The sequence below is a fragment of the Rhizophagus irregularis genome, chromosome 1 (assembly GCF_026210795.1).
Source record: "Rhizophagus irregularis chromosome 1, complete sequence".
Classification (NCBI taxonomy): Eukaryota; Fungi; Glomeromycota; class Glomeromycetes; order Glomerales; family Glomeraceae; genus Rhizophagus; species Rhizophagus irregularis.
The window spans coordinates 3,977,359-3,992,624 of NC_089429.1; the positions used below are offsets into that span (position 1 = coordinate 3,977,359).

At 26.7% G+C, this 15,266-nt stretch overlaps 4 protein-coding genes across 4 annotated transcripts; all 4 read right to left on the minus strand.

The window, feature by feature from the left end:
- Positions 1-559: 559 nt before the first annotated feature.
- OCT59_000807 (uncharacterized protein) lies at positions 560-3,033 on the minus strand (the record flags this gene model as incomplete). Its single annotated transcript, XM_066139123.1, has 4 exons — positions 2,461-3,033; positions 1,745-2,383; positions 1,310-1,673; positions 560-1,239 (listed from the first exon to the last, which is right to left on the minus strand). The coding sequence occupies exons 1-4, from the start codon at positions 3,004-3,006 to the stop codon at positions 560-562; spliced, it is 2,229 nt and encodes a 742-aa protein (XP_065988557.1). The 5' UTR covers positions 3,007-3,033.
- A 566-nt stretch (positions 3,034-3,599) lies between these two features.
- Positions 3,600-4,135, minus strand: OCT59_000808 (uncharacterized protein; the record flags this gene model as incomplete). Its single annotated transcript, XM_025310101.2, has 3 exons — positions 3,600-3,668; positions 3,720-3,943; positions 4,039-4,135. 3 exons carry the CDS (start codon positions 4,133-4,135, stop codon positions 3,600-3,602), a joined length of 390 nt encoding a protein of 129 aa, XP_025186182.2.
- An 8,578-nt stretch (positions 4,136-12,713) lies between these two features.
- Positions 12,714-13,302, minus strand: OCT59_000809 (uncharacterized protein; the record flags this gene model as incomplete). Its single annotated transcript, XM_066139124.1, has 2 exons — positions 12,714-12,734; positions 12,814-13,302. The coding sequence occupies 2 exons, from the start codon at positions 13,300-13,302 to the stop codon at positions 12,714-12,716; spliced, it is 510 nt and encodes a 169-aa protein (XP_065988558.1).
- A 1,217-nt stretch (positions 13,303-14,519) lies between these two features.
- OCT59_000810 (uncharacterized protein) lies at positions 14,520-14,858 on the minus strand (the record flags this gene model as incomplete). Its single annotated transcript, XM_066139125.1, has 1 exon — positions 14,520-14,858. The coding sequence occupies one exon, from the start codon at positions 14,856-14,858 to the stop codon at positions 14,520-14,522; it is 339 nt and encodes a 112-aa protein (XP_065988559.1).
- Positions 14,859-15,266: the final 408 nt, after the last annotated feature.

Here is a 15,266-nt window from a genome sequence, read left to right on the forward strand (position 1 = left end):
AAAAATAAAAAAGGAAGAAATTGAATCGTTATAAAGAAAAAATTATTGTTATGCATGCAAACGATTTGATACTGTACTCATTTACTTTCCTTGTGATCACTCCGGATAATAAAGAATGCATATAAAAAATTTTGTATAGATAAAAAAAAATCTGCGCGCCTGCATCATTTTATAATTTTATGTTACGAGAATCTAAATATTTCATTTGCCCAGCCCAAACTACTACATGTATGAAATTTTTATTGATATATAAAGTATAATCACGCTAGGTTTTAAAAATATATATATCACTTATACTATATACCAAACTCTCTGAAACAGACTTCGTTATATCCGGTTAAGACTGACTAGATTTGAATAGTTAAAAATAATCCTAAAACTCGTATTTATTGATAAAAAAAAAAATAATAAAAGTAAAAAGTGTCCTAATAAAATAATCTAATAGTTAAATGAAAATGAAAATATCTAACAAATAATAGAGTAAAAAAAAATTTTTTTTTGAATGAATAATTTTTTTTTAAATGAATATTTTTTTTTTTATAATAAAAAGAAAATTTTATTAGTTAAATTTATCCAGAAATTCAATGGCAAGTTCATGACCATTATAAGCGGACAAGTTCATATAATATTTAGCTTTTTCTATGTCTCTTGTACAACCATTACCATTATAATACATATTTCCAGCGTTATACATTGCTATTTTGATACCATCTTCAGCAGCTTTTTCAAAATATTTAAGAGCTTCCGAATGATTCTGTTTAACACCTTTGCCATTGTACAAACAATCACCATATCTTACTTTTGCTTCAGGGAATTCATTTGCTTCATCATCAGCAACTTCTTTAAATAATTCAGCAACAATTTTATCTTTATTAGGGCAATCAACATATCCTTTTGAAATATAAAGTGCTTTATAATACTTTGCTTTGATTTGGTCTGGATAAGCTTCAAAACATTTATATGCAGCTGTTACATCTCCAACAAGTTTACCTTCTTTATTAATTATCTTGTGTTGTTTTGATGCATCGGTAAGTGTCATGTATTTAAATGATTCAAGTAAATCGATTTCGTCAATGCGTTCTGGGGGAAGCTCTTGCATGGAGTTGTTTCTGCTTGGGTTTGAAATACTAGAACTTGATGAATCTTGCGGATGTCCTTTGATATGATCTTTATAACAATTTTTAAGAATATCAAACATATCTGTAATTTTTGGTCTAAAATCTGGGTCATGACGAACGGCTGTAAAAATATGTAAAAAAAATTTAGTATAAAAAATAAAATTATAATTTAACTATTATATTTTACATACCATCAATTTCTAATTGTTTGAATTTCTTTGGCATTTGACTATTTCCAGAAAATGGTTCTCTATACCTTTTATTACGTACCCTATCAATTATATCCACAATATCTTCATTACCTTCATATGGAATTCTTTCTTCAGCAATTTCCCAAAGTAATATTCCAAAACTATAAACCTCACATTTTTGATCATATTTGTAATTTGGGGCCCTCTCTAACAATTCAGGTGCACAATAACGAACTCGTTTTAAAGTTTGGCTTTGATTTAATGTAGCTGAAGTTAAGTAACGACTTAATTTAAAATTTGCAAGTTTTGCCGTCTCATCAATTGTAATTAATATATTCTCGGCTCTAATATCACGATGAACAATCTGAAAAAAAAAAATTAAACAATTAAATAAAAATAAAAATTTTATTAATTAAAAGCTGGTTATAAAATTACCTCAACAGCTCTTAAAAAATTTAATCCGCGAGCAATATTAAAAGAAATACGTAATTTTAATTCAAGATTGAATCGATCTTTATGATTTGTATAAAATTCACGTAAATTACCAAATTCGGCCCATTCAGTCACCAAATACCATTTATTTCCCTCACAAGTAAGTCCATAAAATTTTATGATGTTTTGCCAATCATGAAGTTCTTTAAGAATTGTAACATGATTTTGTACAATCCTTTGGTCCTCTTTCTCAGAAATAGTTTTAAAAGCGAATTCTTCACTTTTATTTATTATATTATACCATTTAGTTACACGTCCATTTTTACGTGGTTTCTCATTATTATCCGCTTCATAATTACAAAAATTTAGTGAATGTGTCCGAAAGATATTATCAATTTTTGTTTGATTTTGTAAATTTTCATTCATAAATTTTTCCATTGTAGTATTCATTGTATTAACTTTTACAACTGTTGAGGAAAACTGATCGCTTAAGTTTTTGAGAAGTTCTTTGATCTCTTTTGCATTACTTCCCATATCATCTCTTATTTCATTCATGTCATCTCTCATATCATTTACGTCGAGCATCATACTATTTGCGTCAGATTTCATTTCATTCATACCATCCACCATTTCTTTTAGATACTATATTAAAAACAATAGTTATAATTAATTTTTTATACTTAAATAAATGTATAATAGACCTAAATTTTTAATCTTACATCAGCTAAATCATTTTGATCGGCTCTTAATTGTTCAAGTTCATCAGCAGTCGTAAGGTGAATAGAAAAACATAATACTTTAACATAACCATCAAATTCTTCACATAATTCCACAAAAGTTTTCTCAATGTTTTTCGCCTTAATATGTTTTATCAAAGGTTTCATTTGAGAAATATCTGATATAAATTTTTTAATTCGAGCTATAATAATAACTAAATTTTGCAAAGATTTATAATTTTTACTATTAAAAAAATCTTTTTTGTCTTTATTTCGAACTCTAAGTTCTCGTACAGCTAATTCTGCAACATTAACTCGGTCTCTTAATATTCCACAAGTTCGTTTATTATGTTCAGCAGCTTCTACTAAGTCGAGGATTTCGTTAAAAACATTTCCAATTTCAGAAATCAATGGAATAAATTTTGAAAATGAAACAGCTGCTTCAATCGCTTCTTTTCCTGTACTTTTCTCATCACTCTTCGCTTTTTTTTGAGGCCGCGGGGACCTTGGGTGTTTGAATTCCCGTTTGCTTTGTCCACGATCTTCCATTCTCAATAATTTAATTGAAAAGGAGAATAAAAAATCTTTACAAAACTTGTTTTTGGACATCAACGTTCTTATACGATCACGTGCTATTTTCTTATACGATCAAATTATGCACCCCTTTTTATGGATCTTTCTTGGACTATGGGTGCGTGTTTAATCACTTATATTTTTTTTTGTTTTATTTATCATTTTATTCTTTATTATATATTTATTTCATTTTATTTCAAAGATTTTTCTATGGAAAAAAATTTCTCTATATTAAGAAAAACGAACAATTATTATTCAAATAACTTTGTAATGTGGAGCCAAACATATTAGAAATTAGGTAAGTTATGTGAATTATCGTAAAAAAAAGGTGAATTCAACATATTAAGTGACTCGTGTGATTGTAAATCTGTAGGCAATGAGTCTGAAGAGTGAGTTAGCAGTCGTTGTATAAGGATTATACAAGGGTTGATTGTTATTAGGAAAAGACTGCAAAGTATTAGTAGAAGGGAGGAATATAAGAAAAGCTGTTAGGAGAAAAATGTGAATTGTGTAAGGGTTGTGAATTCGTATTAGAGTAAATAGATACAATACTAGAATTTTCATATGAATTAAATTGCTTGCATCATGATAAGATTGAGTTTTTGTAACATTATAGCAATTTCTTCTTTTGTTGGTTCCTAAATAAAATATAATTTATTTATACAAATAATAAATTGATTGAAATATACTTTTGTATTTCGGAGATTCTTTCTTGTTCTTTTAGTATTTCTTTTTTCCGAAGCAAATGTATTAGTTTCATTTTGAGAATTTGATTGAAGGGTTCGAAGAATCTGTAATGGTTTACATGGTTTCGCTACAACTTTTTGCGGTGCCCCTTTATTAGTTTTATGTTTCAATTCTGGTGGTCTAAAAGGATTCAGAAATATTGTCTTTGGTGAAAATACTGATCCTCCTAAATTTATAATAAATACAACATAATCATTAGATTAAAATATAAGATTAAAATATAAAATTAAAATATTTTTTTTTAAAAAAAAAAATCTTTACCTTGTAAATAATAGAATCTGATTATTTCATTATACGCTACATCAGCATCTCCTTCATTGTCTAGAAAATAATCCCTTATTTGAATGTAGATTAGCATTTCGAAAAAGACATGCTGCATGTTTACAGACATCTCGGAATGGCCCATTCCAAATATAATCGTAACAAATATATTCACCTGTTAAGATATTTGTTAAATAATATCCTTCTCGATGCGGAATCTTATCCAGATGTTTTTATTCCATTTTTTTGAATAAAGGTTGTAAATTATTTATTATTTCCTCATTTAATTTGATAAATTTACTATCAAATGGTAATTCTAATAATTGAATATCATCAAGCTTTCGAACATAAAAATAATCATCATGATTTAAAGACTTAACAAATTCCAGTAAAAAATAAAGCCTTGTTTTCAATGATAATTTTTTTGAACAATTTTCCTTAAATATATTTACGTATTTAGTTTATAAATTATAAAATAATTAAAAACAAAAAGACAATAATAATACTTCAATTGACTTCATATCAAATATCAAATAATGTTGCTAATCCTGCTTCATATCACTATTTTCAGTTATATTTTTTCTTTTTAACTTCACTCCATACAAACGTTCAACAAAATTTACAATAGTTTGAACTCCACTATAATTTACTTCTATTGTTCAATTAAGAATTGAATAATATTATATCTTTCCCATCCATTACAAATAAGCAATTAAAAAAGAAGACTAAAAAAATGAAACAATTTATTATTTTAACCAATCTTAAAAATCCAAATACTTGTATATGATGAAATTGAAAAATATTTAAAAATAGAGAAAATTGATTTAGAATATAACTGCTTTACTTGATGGTATGAAAGGTATGAAAAGTTTCAAATTTGCTAAAAAATATTTAGCAGTTTATACTGTATTTATTTTATAGCATTTGAATAATTATTTTCAGATGCTAGTAATCTTTTAACTATAAAAAGAATTTGAACAAGTCTTATACTTTTTAATAAATTATATTTCTAAAAAGTATATTAATAGTATTTATTTCCTTCAGATATTCAAATAATTTGATTATTAATAATTAATTGAAAATTTGTAATAATTTTTAAAGAAATAAAGCAAATTTGATATAAATACAGTTCATACAACTTAGTCCTAGCAATTAAATTTGATGAAATTTAAATCACTACTATTCATTCAAAAAAAAAGATAAACATAAAGTATAAATATACAATAATAAACCAGGTTAAGCTTAATTAAACCATGTTTTTAAATTTTCTGTAAAGTATTTTTTAATAAAGTAGTAGCAATTTAAAGTTGAAATATTTTACTATTAAATTAAATATTTGGCCATTTTACTCTGACCAGAATTACATATAAATCTGGCCAAAATTACTTTCGTTTAATTATTAACTATGTAAATCTGACTAAACTTATATATAATTCTGGCTAGAATTAAGAATTATAACTTAATTAAATAAATCTGACCAATAAAATTATAGGATTAAGTATTACATAATATAAAAAATTTTTTTATTGGGATTAGGTTGTAGTAAAAGTAAAAAAATATTTTTATTAATTTAAAAATAAGGTTACTTTATAACAATAAAAAATGTAAAATCAATAATAAAAAAGAATCTGATTATTTTGAAGTTAAGAGTTTGCAATATTTTTTAAAAAAAATTCTAAAGAATCCAAATATTTTTCTTTTTTATTTTTATTTTATATAGTTTAAAATACAAAAAAAAAGAAAAAAGAAATATTAAAACATTTCTAAAATTACCCAAATACATATTCTTTAATAAAGTTATCTTTATTTTTATTTCATAAAATCCAAAAGCTATTAATGTTAAGAATTTAAACATATGTTCTTTAACAAATTTACTATTACAGTCAACTCCCTCTATAGTCACTCCCGTTATAGTCACATTCTACTATATAGTCACACCAGTTGAATGTTCAAAACACTTTATTATTAAAATCTATCCTATATAGTCACAATCTATCTATAGTCACTATCACACCTATCCTCAAAAATCTTATATTAAAAAGAACCGTTTATAATAACAGTTATATAAAGAATATATTAAATAACTTGGCATCTAATAATCGTACAAAGATGTATCATAGCTTGTTAGAATCGTCTCACTGAGACGATTCGAATGGTGGTAGTTTTATCCTTTTCCGATCACTGGCTGACGAGTTATTCAACAAAATGTTAAACATCGGCATTATAATATTTCTTGATTTACGTTTACTGTGCCATTTAACATTTTGCTAGATTTCTCGGTACCTAGTAATTGTAAAAAGACGATTTATAGCTCGTTGGAATCGCCTCATCGAGGCGAATCGAATAGCGGTAAGCTCATCTCTCTGTGATCAATATTGACGGAGTTATTACTTAAAAACCATTTAATATTTTTTAATTTCGGAAATTGATCTAGTGATTGGATTTCGATGTATCTTATACCATTAGATTCGTCTCATCAAGACGAATCGAATGGTAGTAAGATCGTCTTTCTAGGATCAATATTGGCAGAGTTATTACACAAAAACCATTAATATTTTTTTAATTTTGGAAATTAATCTAGTGATTGGATTTCAACATATTTTATACCATTAGACCGTCTCATCAAGATGAATTGAATGGCGGTAAGATCATCTCTCTACGATTAATATTGGCGAAGTTACGATACAATAAAGTTTTAAGTATAATTCTGGCTAAAATTATGTTAATTTTTGGCTGGAATTATGATATACAAATATAAGAAATTTTTTATATAGTCACATCTCTTTATAATCACCAAATATTACCTCCATAACCTTCAATAGAGGGTGCGGAAAGTAGTGGCCACTAAACGTACAATACACTTGTAAAATAATCACCAAATATGGACTGTCCCAAATATGTGACTATAAAGAGAGTTGACTGTATTTTTATTTATTATTTTATATAAAATCCAATTTTATTTTATAAAGTCAAAAAAGTTACAATATCTAAAAGAGAAAAAAAAAAATGTTAGAATATTTTTAAATTACTAAAGTAAAGAATCCAAACATTTTATTTTTATTTTATAAAATTTAAAAAGCTATAATGTTTAAAAAAAAGAAACATTTCTAAAATAAATAAAAATTCAAATACATATTTTTTTAATAAAATTACCTTTATTTTTATTTCATAAAATTCAAAAACTATAATATTTAAAAAAATATTTTTAAAATTAAAGTAAAGAATTCAAATACATATTTTTTTAATAAATTTATTTTTATTTCATTTTTATAAAATCCAAGTAATTGTAGCATTCAAAATCAGATTATATAATAATTATATAATGAAATAAATATTTAACTGAAGAATAAATTACTAACTGATTATATTATAATAATATTATTAAAAAAAACCTTAGAATAATAAAATCAACGATTACAAATTACAATTATTATGATGAGTTATAATTAGTTATAAAAAAATTATATTAATAATATAAGTTATAATAAATTAGTATAATTAGTTTTATCATTAGTAATTATTAGTAAAAGAATTTGTAAAATATTATAGAATAATTTGGAATTTAGTAGAATAATTTAGAATTGAAAAAAAAAATTGGAGAAATTATTTCTTTTATTTTATTTATATAATGTAAAAATATTATAAAAAGAATAAGTTTTAAACTTAGATAGAATCCATCTACTACTAAGATATGTTACTAATAGAAATTTTACTTTCATATGAAATCTTACCTTAGAATTTACTTAAATTCTATTGGTTAATTAATTAAAAAGGAAAAAATTATAACAATATAATATAAAATTTCCTAAAGTTTTATATGTAAATCTTACTTTAGACTATAAGATGATTTATTTTAATAATAAGCAGAGTCTTACTTAAGTTCTATACTATTTTTCAAGACTGAAAATAAATAATAAAGTATTCATTTATAAATTTAATAATTAATTCTGTTCTTATAAATATTTATAAAAAAATTAATATTGAAAGATCTGAATAGTATTTGAATTCCATTAGACTGAATGGAATATTATTTTTATAAATTTATTAGTAATAATATGAAAAAGCTATTACAATTTAATATTGAATTTAATGAATTAATCAAAAAATATTAATAAGCAAGAAGAAATTATTGAAATTTTAAATTTTAAATAATGGATTAAAAATTAAATCAAGCATGATAAATAAAGTTATTTTATATTATATTAATATTATAGAACCTATAAAAAGTCTTTATACTTAAAATATATTTTAAGTATTAATTTTAATTTTATAATATACTTATAATATGCTCAAAATATACCTAAAATACTCTTGAAATATACTTTTAATAGGTGGCTAAGTATTTAAAATATACTTAAAATATATTTATTGCCATTTTCAAAATTACTGATAAGTTCTAATTTGCAAGGTTTGATATATGATTTTTCATATAACAAAAGTGAATCATATTTTTACACGAATTTTTAATATTTTCATATCAAATTTTTTTGTAAATTATTAAATTCAAGATAAAATATGTATTAACACAAAATTTCAGTATATATTTAATATAAAAATTTGGATTTTTACTATATGGATATTATTTATTATATTATTTATATATTTTTTTTTTTTTTTTAAATGTTGAATCATGTATCATTTTATTAGAATACATTTGGACTACATAATAATCACAACTATTCTGTAAATGATACTCCCAGCTCCTGGCCAGTCCGATCAAACATTAATTATTATATCACAAATAAAGTAAGAACAAAATTAAAAGTAAATCAAAAGAATTAAAACCAAAATACCATACTGTAAACCAAAATTAAACTAAAAAGAGAAATAAAAGTAAAATAAAATTATAAATAAAAAGTAAATAAAAAATTTTTTTTTTTTTTTTTTTAAGTATTACTTCAATAGTTTTTTGCTTATATATAGTGTAACCTTATCAAACTTCTTCTTTATTGGGATCCAATCCTCACATATGTATTTCTTTATAAAGGTATCCATTGATTTCTTTACCAAAGGAATTGACTTTTGTATTCGATCTGCTTTTCTTGTTTTTATATCTTTTGCTTTATCTGAAGGTTGATTTAAGTTGTCCTTTGTGTTGTCCTTTATTTTGGATTCTGTAGTAATTTTATCTGTTCAAGTAATGCCTTTTCTTTTTTCCCATAAAATAACTTGTTCACATCTTGGTTTCCATAATAATTCTTTGAATGCTAAAATAAACCGTATTAAAATATTGGCCATAAGCATCTGTGCCTCAGTAAGAGTTATCTTAAAATCTGTTTGTAATTTTGTTGTTAAACAAGTTTCAACTTTCACTTCCAATGCCAAGTGTTGGAACTTTTGAAATTTTTTTGATTTTGCTGTAACTCCTAATATATCTTGTAATACATTTCTAATAAAATCTTCACCTTGGCATTTAATTTGCTTTTGTTTTAAACATATAATTATAGATTCTTCTGTTGTAATCTCTAAAATTTTTTGCCAAATCAATTCATATGCTTGACATTCAAATAAGTGATTCCAATTTTCCTTTTTGTTACAGTTCATAACACATTTCATCTCCTTATACAGTTTTGGCTTTCTTAATGCTAGAATGGATCCTAAAGGAAGGATTTTATGAAACAGTTTTGCTATAAAAGTCCACAAATAGTTAGTTTGCATACTAGTGCAATGAAATCCTTTGCAATAATGAAAAATAAGCCAAGTAATTTTCCAGTCTATCTGATTGACATTTGCATAACATAATTCCTGATTATTTTTTAGTAATGACCATTCAGTAGCTTCATATGTAGCTAATATTTTCAAGATAAATCGCCTAATATTAACTTCAATAGGATTGTCTATAAAAACAGGAAAATAAGATAGTATGTTATCAATAAAATCTACATTGTTTTTAAATATATTTTTTCCACATTGGCCTTTTTTTGCCAATTTGTCAGCTATATCATTGCCTATGATGCCACTATGTCCTTTTATTTTAACCAGTTTTATATTTATTGATGCCTCTCTGATCAGCATAATTATTTTAATAATGATCAGGTTATTAGTTTTTTTGAGCCATTTTCTAGTTGTTGAATCAAAAGCTGAGTTAATTGAATTAATAGCACCTAAGCTGTCTGTATATATAGTTACATTAGAATTTTCTGGTGCTGTCAGTAATGCCAAGAAAATAGCTACTATTTCTGCTCTAGTTGATGATGGCCAGAAAGATAGACTTGAGTATACTGAATATTCTCCTTCTTCATTATTTGTGTAAAATGCTGCCCCTAAATTTATCATATTATTATCTGCCTTATTATGTGAATGATTATTGTTATCTATAATTTGATTAGCTAGTGATCCATCTGTATAATATTCAATGTTTTTTAATGACCTTAATCTATATCGTATATTTGTAAATTCTTGTCTAAGTGTATCTTGTTCTATCCAGCGATTGATCCATGGTTTTAAATTATCTCCATTTAACTCAATTGTGGGTGTTTTTTCCATTTATTGTATATCAATGTTAGTTGTAATATTTTCAACTCTATTTACTGAGTCTACCATATAATACCAGTCAATATGTGTAATTGCGCCTGTTGATAATCGAGTAAAGATTGGTAAAACTAATGCATTATGTTGAGCTATTGTAATAATCTTTGGACATTCCTGTTTTTGAATAATTGCTTTTTGAGGATTATCTGAACATATTTTAATATTGCATACTTCTATAATTAAACATTCAATTTTCCCCCTTTTTTTTAATATGTGTTCTTTTCTTTACAAGTCCTATTGATAATTTATTATTTTTATCTTTTATTATCACATATGGGTGTTTTCGCTTGTCCTCTAATACTGGCTGTAATGTATTATTCAGGAAATTAGATATGGAAAATCTGGATGTTTCTATTATCAATATTCCCTTGATCCATTGGGTCAACAGCTGATACCATTTAGCTATGCGTCCTTTGGCTGATAACCCTGCAATAAAACGGTAACATGCCCAGCTTCATAGTGTATCCAGAAGGTAATATTAATTGACTAGCATATATAAGTGGGTATGAATTTGAGGTTCCAATTTTTCGTAATAAATTGAGGCATCTATGTGTTATAAATATTTCTCTAATGGGTATACTCCCACTCACTGATAGCCCATGTTGTTCTATTTATATAATCTTGTTGTATAACAATATTTAACTTTCATGCTATAATAATATTATGTAGACTTAAATTAGATTTGGCTTCTTGATGACCTAAAAATAATGATTCTGATTCATGTTCAAAAATATTATCATGTATAGCCAAACGTAGCTGCGCTGTTCTACATCTTATCATTATGGATCTAGATGCCAATGAATTGCTATTTATTAGATATGTAAAAGCAGTGATCTGATTTGCGCATATTTGATCCCATGGATTATTAATTCCTAAAATGTATCGATGATATAATGCTGATGTTGGATAACTTCTAGGCAATCCACATATTTGCTTAACTAACTTGATCACTGGAGTGAATAAAAGATTCCATTCATTTTCTGATAATGTCATTAATTGGGCTACATATATTACTCTTGGGATGAGGACGTGATTAATTAGATAAGCAATGTGTCCTACTGTAATACGTTTTCGTCTGATAGGATTCAAAAATTTTTCAATTATATCCTTAATTCTTTTGATTGATCTTTTTCTTGAATTGGAAGAAGAGAAATAACATCCTAAATAACGTATTTCTTTATCTGTGGCTTGAATTTTTGATTTGTCACGTCCAATAATAATATATAGATCTTCTCTAGGTAATTTAGGATTAATAACAATCAGTTCAGACTTTTTTCCATTTATATCTACATCATGAAAATTATAGAACTGTGTGGCTATATTGATCGATTCTTGAATTTTATCCCCTGAACTATCCAAATAACTTGTATCATCCATATAGGCTATAACTGGTACTCTTAGTCTATATTGTTGCCATGTTGATTGATCCTGAATGTCTGAGGGCCATGTATTCACCATTTCATACCCTTGTTGGTGGTTGCACGCTTGTTGAATGGCTACAAGCAATGGATCGTAAAAGATTCTCCATAAGAGAGGTGAAATCGCATCCCCCTGGTCTATACCATCTCCTCCTGTGAAAGTTAGACTAGGGCCAAAAGCTGTTATTACGTTCATTTGTCTATTCTTGAATAGGCCTGTAATCCATATGACAAATTTCTCTGGTATGTCTAGCCTTCTTAATGCTAATTGTAGACTTTCTAGGCTAACTGAATCATAAGCTTTCATCATATCTTGGATTACCACCCAAAGTTCCCTTCCATTCTCCCTTGCATCTTCAATTATGTCATTCATCAGTCGTAATGGTATTGCTGTGTCTTCCCTTTTGAGACCGCAAAAATTTAATCCGCGTAAAACTTTATTAGATGTCAAAATTGCACTTAACCGATTTGTTAATACTTTGGTGACGCATTTCCTGATATTATCTAATAGTGCTATGGGACGTGTGTTGGCCAAAATATAATTAAATTTTTGTGGTTTTAAAATCGGATGGATAAGTGACTGCTTCCACTGGTCTGGCACAACTCCTATTTTCAAGGACAGATTAATGAATTTTAATAAAATATAACTAGATTTGTCTGAGAAATGTTTGATTATAGCATATCCAATGCCTGAAGGACCTGGCGCTGAATTCGTATTTACTAGTTCTAGTGTTTGGTGCCATTCTCCTATTGTTATCTCGTCCATTAGGTTAGCCATACATTCAGTGAATTCCCCTTTCGGCCTATATATATTACTCCAGAAAACGTCCTGTTCTATTGACTTAGTATTGCGTTTTCGTAGAATTCCTGCAAAAGTATCTTTTGCATGGGTTCTAATTGTATTAGGATCAAGGGCTAATCTAACACCTTCATTCTCATTAGAAATTACTGCTCTATCAATTATAATGTGTTCTTTAACGTTGTCTTGTGTGGAGTGTAACCATTTAGGAATATCTGAATGTATTATATTGCACCGATTTTCTATACTATCTTGGATTTTACGTAGCCGTTGTGCTTGTAAATAGTTTTTATCTATTTTGATTCTCTTTTTAAATACTTCTTTAGCATTCTTTATCCATGTGTCACTGAAGAGATCGTGTGTAGGAATAGTAAGTTCCTTATGATTATCAATAAATTTGTCATATTCTTTCCTGTTGTAATCTTTGTTGTATTTATTGATTCTATTTATCCAAAAATTAATCCATTTATCATCTTTATTGTCAATGAATCCCTGATCCTTGCTTATTTTCCTCATTAAACTTCCCAGTTTAGTGGTATGTCACATGGTTTTATCTACAAATGATAATTTATGTCTTATATTGCAACTTCCCAGATATTTAACTGTCTTCATAGGCAGCTCTATATTCACCGCTATTGATATTGCGCTCATGATATTGTTCCAAAGCTTATTAAATTTACATCTTATTTTTTCCCCATCATTGTCCGTTTCATATCCTAGTTGTATTTCATGATTGAATTCATCGATTAATTGTTGAAAGTCTCATGCCTCTATTTCTCTGTCTAATGTTTCGGTAAAATTCTCCCATTGTAAATTAGTAATTTTACTGATGTCCACTATGCGATTGTTCTGATGTCTATCAACTAAATTCGCATCCCGTGTCTGATCTGGGACAGCAAGCCGGAAGTTGTTCTTAATAAATCCTGATATATTTACCGTTGTTGAAATAATACTATGATGGCTATTTGTGATCATCTGTGATGAGTGCACTGAGAATTCTACTGGAATAACATCGGCCTCATGTGTGATCCAGATTTAATCGATTTTTGATCTCGATATAGGGCTTGATTTATCCTTATTTTTATCCCATTTCTCATGTGTAAATAGCTCTGTATCCGGATAAAGAGCTCGGCAAACATCATAAAGTCCCAGTTGCGCTAACTGTATCAGAAATTGTGATCCTGGTTGTTCAGTACTAGGCGAGCGATCTATTTTATTGTCAATTGTGTCGCTAAAATCGCCTAATACAATGTGTAGTACTACGGTGTTGTGAATTGATCGGTTATGTCCCTCTATAGCCATTTTCAATTTGTCAATCAAGCTTTTCCTCATGTCTTGATTGTTAGGAGCGGCATATATCAACCAGATCCATATCTCTCTCTGTATGAATAAGAATTTAACTATTATGATATATGGAGATATGCGTTCTACTGCATAGTAATGTTTCATCCATCTGTTATGGATCACAAGTGCCGTTCCTGATCCTTTGGTTTTTTGATCTCGTTCACTGAATATTATTGAGTAAACCTTTGACTCAATGTCTTGGTTTATAAAGTATTCCTGACGATAGTCTATATTAGTTTCTGATATAGCCATAATATCGATGTTCTTTTCTTCGATAAATTCCAACAAACTGTGAAGTTTTTGTATAGACGGAGTACTAGCTATTCCATCTATATTATGTGCTGCTATGTGCAAATCTAAATACATTGAATCATTCGTTTCTTGATTATTTAGATTCCCCTAGTAAACCTTAACCTCTGTCTTGCTAAGAATATGTTAACGTTTTCTTCATTTGTCAAAGATTCGACTATTTCCTCTAAATTGTCTGGATCTTTTTGGCAATCTCCTTTTTCATACACTAATTCAGTTGTTTTCGGGTGTGTATTTCCTGTATTTATTCTGCCATTCGTCTTATGTTTGTTATGTGTTTGTTGTGATTGCTCATTACTCGCGTGTTGTATGGAGGACGACGCGTTGTTGTTTTGATTGTTTTTGAGAAAAATGCTCGGAACTTGGCATTGTTCTCTACCTTTCAGCCTTTCTCCGTGTGTAACTCTATTGTTTATCATCTTGTATAACCTTCGCTTTTGTTTTTTATTTAGGCCAGCTAAAGAAAAATCTCGTCTTTTCCTTTATTAATATCTATATTATTTATATATAAAAATAAAGTAAATCATATTTCTGCATAAATTTTAATATTTTGTGTCAAATTTTTTTGTAAATCATTAAATTTAAGTCAAAATGTGTATTAACACAAAATTTCAATATATATTTCTTATAAAAATTTTGGATTTTTACTATACAAATATTATTTATTACAATTATTTATATATAAAAATAAAGTGAATCATATTTCTGCATCAATTTTTAATATATTTATATCAATTTTTTTTTGTAAATCATTAAATTCAAAATAAAATGTATATCAATGCAAAATTTTAGCATATATTTCTTATAAAAATTTTGGACTTTTACTA